This window comes from Labeo rohita, chromosome 8, assembly GCF_022985175.1.
Source record: "Labeo rohita strain BAU-BD-2019 chromosome 8, IGBB_LRoh.1.0, whole genome shotgun sequence".
Lineage (NCBI taxonomy): Eukaryota > Metazoa > Chordata > Actinopteri > Cypriniformes > Cyprinidae > Labeo > Labeo rohita.
Genome location: NC_066876.1, coordinates 16563264 through 16575541, shown reverse-complemented (window position 1 = coordinate 16575541; position 12278 = coordinate 16563264). Strand labels below are relative to the sequence as shown.

The 12278-nt window shown below is 33.9% G+C and overlaps 1 protein-coding gene across 1 annotated transcript in view; it reads right to left on the bottom strand.

Moving 5' to 3' along the window:
- Nucleotides 1–11349, bottom strand: part of slc20a2 (solute carrier family 20 member 2) — a 33438-nt gene extending 22089 nt beyond the window's left edge. The window contains 8 exon segments of the mRNA XM_051117363.1: nt 181–300; nt 540–636; nt 2789–2874; nt 3599–3739; nt 4135–4225; nt 4227–4695; nt 10378–10431; nt 11061–11349. Of these exon segments, the coding sequence (XP_050973320.1) occupies nt 181–300; nt 540–636; nt 2789–2874; nt 3599–3739; nt 4135–4225; nt 4227–4424 (733 nt within the window). The 5' untranslated portion in view covers nt 4425–4695; nt 10378–10431; nt 11061–11349.
- Between the last annotated feature and the right edge of the window lie 929 nt (nt 11350–12278).

The window sequence follows — 12278 nt, the reverse complement described above, 5'->3', positions numbered from 1 at the left end:
TCAAGTGCAAAAACACATGGATCACACAATTTCTGCAAATGCAGTTAGTAATCACAACTGTCCTCAGATAATTGAGTCCTAATTGGAAAAAGAAATAGAACATTTAGGATAGAGATCTAACGCAGACATTAAAAACACCTCAAGTCACGAGTCTGCGGGAGGGAAAAGGACAGTACGTACTTGCTATTTTCCTTCTCATCCAGGGGCAAACAAAAATCCAGACCAGACCGGCACATACCACAGCACCAGCCAAGGTAATGAGTGCAATAGCCCAGACGGGGAGCATCTCCAAGCCCAGTACTGCACAAAAAAGAAAGAGCGTGACACGGTCACACACATACATACACAATGCTGTGAGATTCAAAAACAATCCAGTGAATTTATCTTAAGAGAAAATGCATTTTACATGGAAAGCCATCTTAAAACAATGTTGTAAACATTGCCTTTTCAATGACATTTATTCAGTAACAACAAACAAACTCATGACTGATCAAGGATGTCTCTTGGGTGAATGTGTTATCACTTCAAGATAGGCTTACAGGGAGCTCCAGTGTACATGATGGAGAAAGTGTTGATTCCGATGGTTGACGCGTAGAAGAGCGGCAAAGCACGGAGGCCGTTGGGAACAGGGTCATCCTGTAATGGACAGATCACAGAAAGAGATTAAACTCTGTATACACCACACAAATGTCACTAATAAGGACTAAACACATCTAATGTTACATTTACTGCTAATTTCTTTTTGTTTATCCATTAAAGTAATCGTAATTCTACAATAAAGGTAGATGCACTATTTTGCAGCTTAAAAATTATCCATGTTTGGTTATAATTTAGGCATAGCACATTTTTTAATTTTATTTAGAATAATACTGTTTATTAATATTTTGAATGAGCTTTTATTTTTATATTTCACATTCATTTTCATTTTTAAAATTTCACTGATTTTATGTGTTATTTTTATTAGAATTTTTAATATTGCTGTTTAGCTTTCTTCTGTTTCTACTTTTAGTTTTAGTTATTTTAGTACTTAAGCTTTAACTTAATCCAGTTAGTTGCTAAAACTAACTAAACTTTCTTCTAAGTTTTAGCAGTAACAACATTTTAAATACTCTCCTAAACTGATAGTGTTTAAATCATTTATCCTCATGTCATTCCAACCATTTTTTAATTGAGAAACACAAAATGAGATATTAGCCAGAATGTCCAAGCTGCTCTTTATTAACATTTTGAATGAGCTTTATTTTTTATATTTCCATTGTTCATTTTAATTTTAAAGTTTTAGTGATTTTATGTGTTATTAGAATTAGAATATTTAATATTGCTGTTTAGCTTTTTTTTTTTTAGTTTTGATTTTAGTTATTTTAGTTATTTTAACTTAATTCAGTTCGTAGATAGGGCAGCATTTCTAATTCTATTAAGGTTTCAGCAGTAATAACACTGATTTAAATACTCTCTTAATGGGACAGTTTAACACCAGAAATACTACTTGATTATCATTTATTCATTCTCATTTCATTCCAACCCTGTTTTAATTGTGAAACACAAAACAAGATATTATGCACAATGCCCAAGCTGCTCTTTTCCATAAATGGAAAGCTGGGTTAAGCTTCAAAATGACAAAAAGAAAGATTTTTTTGTCTATTTTAGAGCTTTGCAGAGCAGAAAATAAAAAAACCCTGTTAGTGCTGTCAAATCGATTAATTACGATTACATGCATCCAAAATTAAAGTTGGTGTTTACATTATATATGTGTCTTATACATGTATTTTAAAGGAATATTTACATGTATTATATTCATATTTATGTTTGATTTAAATTATACCTAAAAAACACAACGCATATATATTCCTTAAATTTATATATGCGTGTGTTTGTATTTATACATACATACATACATACATATATATATTCCTTAAATATATACATGTATGTGTGTGTATTTACACAGTACACACACAGACACACACATACATAATGTAAACAAACTTTTATTTTGGCTGTAATTAAATCACAATTAATCGATTTAACAGCACTAATTTCTGTATATTCACACACAAAGCAATCATTTGGCTTCAAAAGACTTGGAATATAGCGTGCGAGTAGTATGGGCAACTTTTATTATTTGTTTTGTTATTGTTTTATGACTCGTGTCATAAAACGGCAGACTGCCATTACTGTATATACTTTCGTACTTGCATTATACAGAAAATAACCGCTCGGACATTCTGTTAAGCATCTCTACTTTTCACTAAAGATAGAAAGTCAAACAGCTTTAGAAGAGCGAAAGATTCACTTTCATGTTCAGGTGAACTGTTTCTTTAAACCACAGTGCTTATGTGGCCACAGTAAGAATGCATTTCGCTCTTCCTAACTCTTTAAGGCTTAAATATTTAAGTGTTTACAGAAAGCAGAGTCTACACCAGGCACACATTTAAAAGATGAATTGCTGTCGAGTCTAAAGTAGTTGCTATGCCATCACAGATGAGCTATTGTCATGCAATGTAAACAGCCACAGGCACTGTTACTTGGAAATAGCTTGAATGCATGTTAAACAGTAAATATAACGAAAGTGAGGTCTTATAAGGACCGGTGATGGACTGCTATACCAAAAAACTGGGTGAATGTCTCTACTGCGCTTGAATGTTTATATTGGATGTCTGAATCAAAAGCGCAAAACACTTAAAGCACTATGATCTTTTTTTTTTCACTTTTATGTCAAAATTTGTCAAAGCGAGATCACTGAAGTAAGGTGATGAAAGACAGGTGTAATAGTCGACCCATGACTCACCTTGTTAAGAATGAAATATCTGATGATGAAGAAAAGCAGACCAGACATGAGACCAGACAGCAGAGGGGAGATGAACCATGAGGCAACTGCATCGAATAAACAACAATTACTAAATCAATAACGCACCAATATAATGATACATAACGCAGCTAGAGGCACAAAGGCCAACAGGCAACGTTTAATAAATCACACATCTCGGTCACAAGTATACCGACAACAAAAATGAGATAATGTCACTCCAGAGAAACAATACATAGACGCATACACTACCATTCAAATGCTTGGGGTTAGTAAGATTTTTTTAATGTTTTTTAAGAAGAAAGATAATAAAAAAAAAAAAAAAAAAAGTTAATGTATTTTAAAATGTAATTTTAGATTTTGATGGCAAAGCTGAATTTTCAATCTTCACTGTCACATGATCTTTTAGAAATTGTTCTAATAAGCTGATCTGGTGCTCAAGAAACATTTCTTATCTTTATCAGTGTTAAAAACAGTTTTTAGGATTGTATACAGAGTTCAAATAGACATTTTTTGTAACATTATAAATGCCCTTAATGTTACTTTTAATGCATTCTTGTTAAATAAAAGAATTCATTTCTTTCCTACTGACGCCAAACTTTTGAAAGGTAGTTTAACATTAATTATGACAGTACATTAAAAGATGAATTAGACAGCGGAAACATTTTGTAAAAGGCTGACCTTACGCACTCAGTTGCTTCAAAGCATTTAAAAAAAAGTTACATTTTCTGGTGCGCAAATAACTACCACAGTATAATAAATAATGAATTGCATAATGGATTTTTTTCTTACCAATTTTGACTAACTGCATCCACTGTACTCCTTTAGTGCCAATAGCAACCATGGAGAAGCCAATAGTAGATCCCACAATGCAATGAGTTCCAGAAATGGGCAACTTCAGAAAAGAGGCAATGAGCTGCCAAACCGCAGACCCTGGAAAAGACGGGAATATGAGTGGGAGGTGGAGCAAAAAAAAAAAAAAAAAAAGTCTTCCAGCCATATGTTCTCTTCCCTTCTGTCTTCAATACAGACTCTAGACAGGATACTATTAAAAACATTACAATGTAGCCATTCATTACCGATTGACATAAAGAACTGTATAACTTTTTTTTTTTAAATCATCCATGCAGTGTTCTTAGATTTTGATGATTTTTTTTTTTTTTTACAAAGACATCAGCTAACATACTGTTATACTCACTCTAAAACATGTGATCATGACTCCCAGAATCTGGCAGCGTACAGAGAATAAACGAATGGCTCGCTAAGATTCTCCGTCATTAATCTTCAAAATGACACACTGAGGTTTCTTTAAATGAGCCATTACTTACCGACCATGGCGCTGACCTCTCCCGCCATCAGTATCGGCACTGTATCATTGTATAAGCTGACATCTATAATTCCCTTCCGAATGGTTTCCCCCGACCTTGGCACCAAGGAGCATGGAGCCAAGGGTCTCAAATATGGAAGCCAGGATGCAGGCCTGACGTAGTGTCACCACCCCTGACCCGACCGCCGTGCCAAACGAGTTCGCCACGTCATTGGCCCCCACTGAAAAAGCCAGGATGAAGGCTATAATGAAGCCAATCACGACCATCCACAGATACGGTTCCAAATCCATCTTGGCTTTTGTTCACGCAAAGCTTCCAAATGAATCCCAAACAAACAACTACAAAGAACTGGGGTAAGGTGCTGTACTATGAAGGAAATTCTCCTTCGCCCGTTTTTTTTTTTTCTCCCAACTTTCTCCAGGCTAAAAGAGTTCTTGGGGGAGAGGCACACTGCTAACTAAGCCGTTTAACCTCAGTCTGTAGAGTGCTGAGCAGTGTAGGCAGGAGAGAGCATTCCATTGTTTGGCCCTCTAAGTGTCCTGTCCACAAAGGCGCCTTCAGCTGTCAAAACAAGAGAGACAAGGACATCATTAGACAGTATTTCAGCCTTTCTTATAGATCTCATAATGTAGCCTAAAAGACCATGGGAATGGAAAAGTTGAACAGACAGTTGTTGGTGACGTCAAGGAACATTAAAGCTAGGAAAATAAAAGAACTGAAATACAGGATTAGGGCACTTTTTACACAAAGTACAAAAAAACAGATACAAACTTAACAACAAAAAACAAAAGGTCAGGAAAAGGAGGTGCTTATACTTCAGACGATGTTGATTATCAACTTCAAGAAATGTTTTTTGTGTGTTGTTTTCTAGTAATAAACAAATAAAAGGTGAAATAATGAGAATTAATCTTTTTTTTTTAAGGCAGAATGTGTAACAGGGTTGAAAACAATATGCAGGTTTATATTCATTTTCCATAAATTAAATTAAAAAAAATTGTTTGATACACAAAAAGATAACATTTCACACATACAGTAAAAAATAAAGCCAACAAGGTAAACAAACTCAACAACAAACAAATTATTGTTTAGAAAATGATTATAAAACTTAAGAAATCAGCCTTTAGGACACTAAATACAGTTTAAAACTCTGCTTCTGTGCTTTGTCTTAGTAAAAAAAAATAAAATGAATTTACTATATTAAATAAATAAACATGCAAAAACGAGTAACAGGGTTGAAAATTAGCCGCTCAGAAAGGGCTAGCTAGTTAGGAACTAAATGTTGGTTTGTAGTTATTTAAAAAAAATATCTAAATAAAAATATTTGTTTAATATTTGTTCCCCTCGCAATTACTTCAGTAACAGGGCTGAAAGTTAAACATGGCAAAAGTGACAACTTGACGAATTTGCATTCCTGCCATGATGTAAATAAGTCCAAATGAAACTAGAAGAATGTTACATCGTTTGGAAAAAGAGAGGGAAATCATGTGGTAACAGGATTAATAATCACAAATTTGCTTGAGAGCGATGAAATTAATATTTCAACATATTATCTTAAGAAAATAAATAAATAAAATAAGAATTACAAAGTAACAGTGTTGGAAATTATCCATTCAGGAAGGGCTAGCCAGCTAAGAACTAAATGATTTGTAGTTATTTCCCCAAAAATTAAGAAAAATATTTTTTCTCTTCACAATAACTTCAGTAACAGGTCTGAAAATTGAACATGACAAACTTGACAACTTGAAGAACTTTTTGTCCCGCCATGCTATAAAAAAAAAAATTACAAATGGAACTGTAGAAGAATGTTACATTGTTTAGAAAAGGGGTGTAAATCATGTGGTAACAGGGTTAATGATCACAAATTTGTTTGACTACAATGAAATTAATATTTCAACAGACTATGTGAATAAAAAAAAAACAAAAAAAAACAAAAATAAGTAATAGGGTCAAAATTGAGCCACTCAGGAAGGGCTAGCTAGTTAGGTACTAAATGTTGGTTTGTAGTTATTTTGAAAAGAAAAAAAAAACAGTAAAACAGTCCACATGAATCTGTAGAAGAATGTTACATTGTTTGGAAAAAGAGGGGAAATCATGTGGTAAAAGGATTAATAACACACATTTGTTTAACTAAAATTAAATTAACATTTCAACAGATTATGTTAAGAAAATAAATAAATAAACAAGCAAGAATGAGCAATAGGGTTAAAACCAAGCCACTCAGGAAGGGCTAGCTAGGTAGGAACTACATGTTGGTTTGTAGTTATTTTCCAAAACATTAAGAAAAATGTTTAACATGTCTTTTCCTTCACAATAACTTCAGGAACAGAGCTGAAGGTTGAACATGACTAATTTGACAACTTGTCTTCCTGCTATGCTGTAAAAGAGTCCAAATGAAACTGTAGAAGAATGTTGCATTGTTTGGAAAAAGGGGGAAAATCATGTGGTAACCGGATTAATAATCACAAATTTGACTATGATGAAATGAATATTTCAACAGTTTATGTGAAGAAAATAAACAAGCAAGAATGAGTAATAGGGTTGAAAATAAGCCACTCATGAAAGGATAGTGAGTTAGGAAGTAAATGCTTGTTTGTAACTATTTTCAAAAAATGAAGAAAAATAATTGTTTAATATTTTTCCCCTGCAATAACTTCAGTAACAGGGCTGAAGGTTGAACATGATAAACGTGACAACTTGTCTTCCTGCCACTTGTCTTGCTGCCATGATGCAAAAGTGTCCAAATAAAACTGTAGAAGAATGTTACAATGTTTAGAAAAAGGGGAATATTTCAACAGATTATGTAAAGAAAATTAATATGTATACAAGCAAGAATAAGTAATAGGGTTGAAAACGAGCCACTCAGGAAGGAACTACATGTTGGTTTGCAGTTATTTTCCAAAATAAAAAACAAAAAAAATATTTGTTTAACATGTTTTCCCCTTCACAATAACTTCAGAAACAGGGCTGAAGGTTGAACATGACTAATTTGACAACATGTCTTCCTGCTATGCTGTAAAAGAGTCCAAATGAAACTGTAGAAGAATGTTGCATTGTTTGGAAAAAGAGGGAAAATCATGTGGTAACAGGATTAATAATCACAAATTTGTTTGACTACAATGAAATGAATATTTCAACAGATTATGTGAAGATTATGACGATATTATGGCGTTACTGTATGAATCGTCAGATGGAGTCGGAAAGTCAAGAGCTTTGAAGTGAAACAAACCAGCATTTTTAGATGGTGGGATATAGATTTGGCATATTACAACTGAACTAATATAAAAATGTGCTGTAAGTGTACAATGTACAATGATTTAACAATAAAAAACATGGAATTTCAGGCTTTGAAATGAGACAAATAGCATTACACAAAACAAAAAAAAACAAAAAACACTTGAGCACTTACTTTAACTAGTCACCTTACACTACGACACCAAGGGCGCCGCGTTCAGGTGTGACCAGGGCACAACGTGACTAACACAGTGTACGTCCATAACAGAATGTTACAGCGCAGTAAGCACCACAAAACAATCATTCCTGCTTCACACCTCCTCTCGGCTTCTTGGCTTGGTTTCAGGTTTGAGTCTCCCACAGAGCCGAAGCGGTACAGCGAGTCGTGCTCCAGCTGCACTGTGCAACACCACAGAGTCGCAGCCCCTAATACCCGCTTACAGCCTCCTCGCTTCCTGCTTTCCCCACTCTAAGAATCTTAGTGGGTCAAATTCACTGGAAAACGGCAGGTCTGTAAATGGGCCACTATGTGCTCGGTGAAATCTGATCAGTCCTGTTTATCAGAACGACTGATCCCACACCACAGGGGGACAGTACGGTATTTAGAGCATCAGTCAACAGCTGATGACTGAATGGACTTTAAAGCATTACAAAGACATAGTATACAAGCGTATAGTGACGTCAAAACCATCACCTGTAAAATTACACAGCGTCCTCACCACAGGCTAAACCTGCAATGCAGAGGGTGAAAATCACTGCTCAGTGATACCAAAGTCAACTCGGAGGGGGGACAACGGCACATTCTTCCACTTCACTAAGCCTGTTGTTTAAAGGGAATTAAATGTAAACAGTTGGAAAGCCACACTAATACATGCTCAAGGTATTTACGATTGTGTGCAAGAGTCACGTGAACGTCAACACCTCACGTATCAAACATCACATGGTTGTTGACTTTGTCACAAAGGATAGTCTGTATGGTAATGTTTGAAGTCACCCTTGGTTTAAACTTGACAGAAATGAGGGCATGATGTCTGAAACTGTCAGTATTTTTGCATTTCAGTCTGGTGAAGAAAGGACACACTTCACCTATAAATAAAACATACCTGAGACGTACCTGTTTAAAGAGTTTGACAAATACAACAAAGCCCCAGGACAGCTTACCCAACTCAGCTAGCATAGGCTGTATGCTCAAATAACGACAAGGAATTACATTAAAATAATAGCTGCATCCCAACTGGAGGGGTATTAAAAACCTATATACGGAATCGATACTGAATATAGTTCAATAATTTGGGGTTAAGAATTCTAAGTGTTTTTTTTTTCAGCAATGATATATTAATTGAAAAGTGACTACAACGACTGATGTTACAAATAATTTCTATTTTAAATAAATGTTTTTTAAACTTTAAATTCATCAAAGAATCCATAAAGAATGTCAAGATTTCCACAAAAATATTAAGCAGCACAACTGCTTTCAACAATGATAACTGAAAGAAAATTAATAAATATTAAATACATTTTTAAAATACATTCAAATACTTTTAAATTGTAACATTTCACAATATTACTGTTTTATATATACTACCAGTCAAAAGTTTTTGAACAGTAGGGTTTTTAATGTTTTTAAAGTCTCTTCTGCTCTCCAAGCCTGCATTTATTTGATCCAAAGTACAGCCAAAAGTCAATTTTTGAAATATTTTTACTATTTAAAATAACTGTTTTCTATTTTAATATTTTAAAGTGTCAATTTTTTTTCTGTGAGTTCAAAGCTGAACTTTTAGCATTATTATTCCAGTCACATGATCCTTAAAAAATATATAATTCTAATATTTTGATTTGCTGCTCAAAAAACATTTTTTATTATTATTACTATTATTGTTATGTTGAAAACAGCTGAGTAGATTTTTTTCAGGTTTCCTTGATGAATAAAAAGTTCAGAAGAACAGCATTTATCTGAAATAGAAATCTTTTGTATCATTACAAATGTCTTTATCATCACTTTTGATTAATTTAAAGCATCCTTGCTAAATAAAAGCATTAAATAAAAAAATAAAATAAAAGCTTCTTACTTCAGATAAATGCTGACCTTTGGATCTTTCTAATCCTGAAAAAAAAAACTGTTTTAAATATTGATAATAATACAATTCTTGAACAGCAAATCAGCATATTAGAAGACTGGAGTAATGATGCTGAAAATGTAGCTTTGATCACATTATTTTTAAATATTTACTTTAATATATAATATTTTAAATAGTAAAGATCATTCAAAATTTTAAAGTTTCTGCTGTACTTTGGATTAAATAAATGCAGGCTTGGTGAGCAGATGAGTCTTCTTTAAAAAACATTAAAGATCATACTGTTCAAAGACTTTTGACTGGTAGTGTATATATATATTGTATTATTTACTGCATAGGTGTTCACTTAACTGGTTATCTGCAAATACTGCTAAATTGATAAACTTCTAAATAAGATGTTATAACACATTCAAGTGATGGCTGAATAAAGCACTTTTGAGACAGAAATGTCTCACGCATACTAAACAGCAGCACTGGATTTTCTGCATTTGAGAAACTAACAATGGTTATGAAACATTTTGGGAAAACTGATGCAAAGCCAAAACACTGATACTGCCATGTGACATCAGGACAGGGCGATAAGCTGAGACAATTTGGATGAAATTAGACGCTTCTGCTGCTCTCTGAAATTTGAGGTCTATTGGTTTTTGGCCCTTCAGCTCATCAGCAATCTGTGTAACAGCTTTAGCGATTCATTTGCTGACAGCTCCTGTCAAAGCCTATTTTTCATACTATTGTTGAACTGATTCCTGTTAGGAGAAAACAATCACCTTATATTCAAAAAGATTAAACTGATATGAAGATTCATTTATATGTTTGACCTTGTTTTAAACGTGAGAAAAGCTATGAGTCTGGGACAAAAATCACAGCTACATTTCAAGACAGACTTAAAGGGACAGTTCAACCAGAAATTAAGATTCGATCAATATTTACTTACGCTGTTTCAATTTCTTTCTTCTGCTAGTTAGTGTTGGTTAACCAATGACATCCACTGTGTAGACAAAAAAACACTGATATATTAGTTTTATGTTCCACAGTAGAAAGTCAAACAGGTTGAGTAAATGATGACAGAATGTATATATTTGGTGAACTGTCCCTTTAATAGGAACATACATCAATAACAACATAAAACAAATACACAAACTTAAATTGCCAAGGATATATTTCATATACAAAAACTCTAGTAAACCCTCTAGGCTCACATATTCATTATGCATTCTGCAGTTTTACATGGATGTTGAAAATTTCCATAAAATTCAAGTTATGACACTGTGAGATATTCAACACTATAAACCCCTGAGGCACAAAACAAGCACTGGGAGATGAATATCACCATAATACTAACTAATCTGAATATTAAAAGCATTCAGCTAATACTATGATTGCTGAACACAGGAAGAGAGATGTGTGGGATCTCTTTATGCATAATAATAATAATAATAACAACAACAATGCATTCTGGCTAGTTGTTAACAAAGCATTCCCCCTTGACAATGACATGCCCTGTCTCATATTAGGTAACCTGTTGCATTAGACACGACACAAGAAGAAAGGAGAGAGTGCAGTAAAAATGCGTCTGTAATGACTGCAGCACTCTAAACTCTAATCAAGTGTACTCACCTTCAGGCTATGCCGTGCTCAGAGTTTTCCCCTTTTTTTTTTTATTTGTAAAGTGGGTTGGAAAATGATTGGAAAAATGGGAGATGAACAGATTAAACGTGAGGGATCATGAATGAAATGATGGGAAACGCTCAGCTGATGTACTGACTTATGACAGTGAACGAGGAGCAATGACACCGGTGAATGGATTCAGACAAAGAAAAGATCACAACGTTCTGTGAAATGGAGTTTAAGGAATTGCCAAATGGAAAGTCAGACGTGTTGCAGGACAACAGCAGCTCGATTCTCATTGAAAAACCTGTCACTGCAGTCTAGACTGCTTCTTAAAGAGAGCCAGCAGCATCACAGGCCAGCCAGCCAATCAGACACGCATTCAATGGGAGCGGTGGATCTGATTGGCTAACGCAGCATGGGAAGAAGGACCGATGGGGGAGATCAAGCCAATCAGAGCGGGGAGAGAAGAGGAGGGGTGGGTGAATCCTCTCTAACAGTCAGGAAAAGGCATGCAGTCACACCAAGGACATTCAGCAGTGTATACACTGACTACTGGCTCCATTATATCTGCATTATGACTGTCTAAAGACATTTAGTAACAAATAAACACAAATAACCGAACGCAAGAGAAAAACTCATACAAAAAATAAACGCAGCATTGAATTATCTCTCCTCAGAGTGGAGCAGGCAAACACATTATATGTAAATATTATGGGATATGCAAACTCCCGTGACACAACAGATGAAAGGAAGTCAGTGGTATGCAGATAATTTGTGTGGGAGAAAACACAGACAATGTCAGAAAAACAACAACAGAGTTTTGTATTATTATTATTATTATTGATAATATTTTTATTATTATTATTATTATTTTTACCACAATTTTTAATTTTTTTATATATATATTTTTTTTTTTATTTTATATATATATATATATATATATATATATATATATATCTTAATCCATATAAGAGTAAACCAATAAAACAAAACAAGACCAATCCAAATAATAATAGTTACATGAGTAATATCAGTTATCATCATTATTACTGTCAGTAACTATCATCATCATCATTTATTATTATTACTATTACATGGCCAATACAAAAATAACCTTGGCTGAAAGACTAAAAAACAGAGACATTGAGACATTGCGCAGGTTAATTTGCATTTCAGTACCCTAGAATGGGTGTTGTCTTTTAAGAAAGGAAGGATTGAAGGATG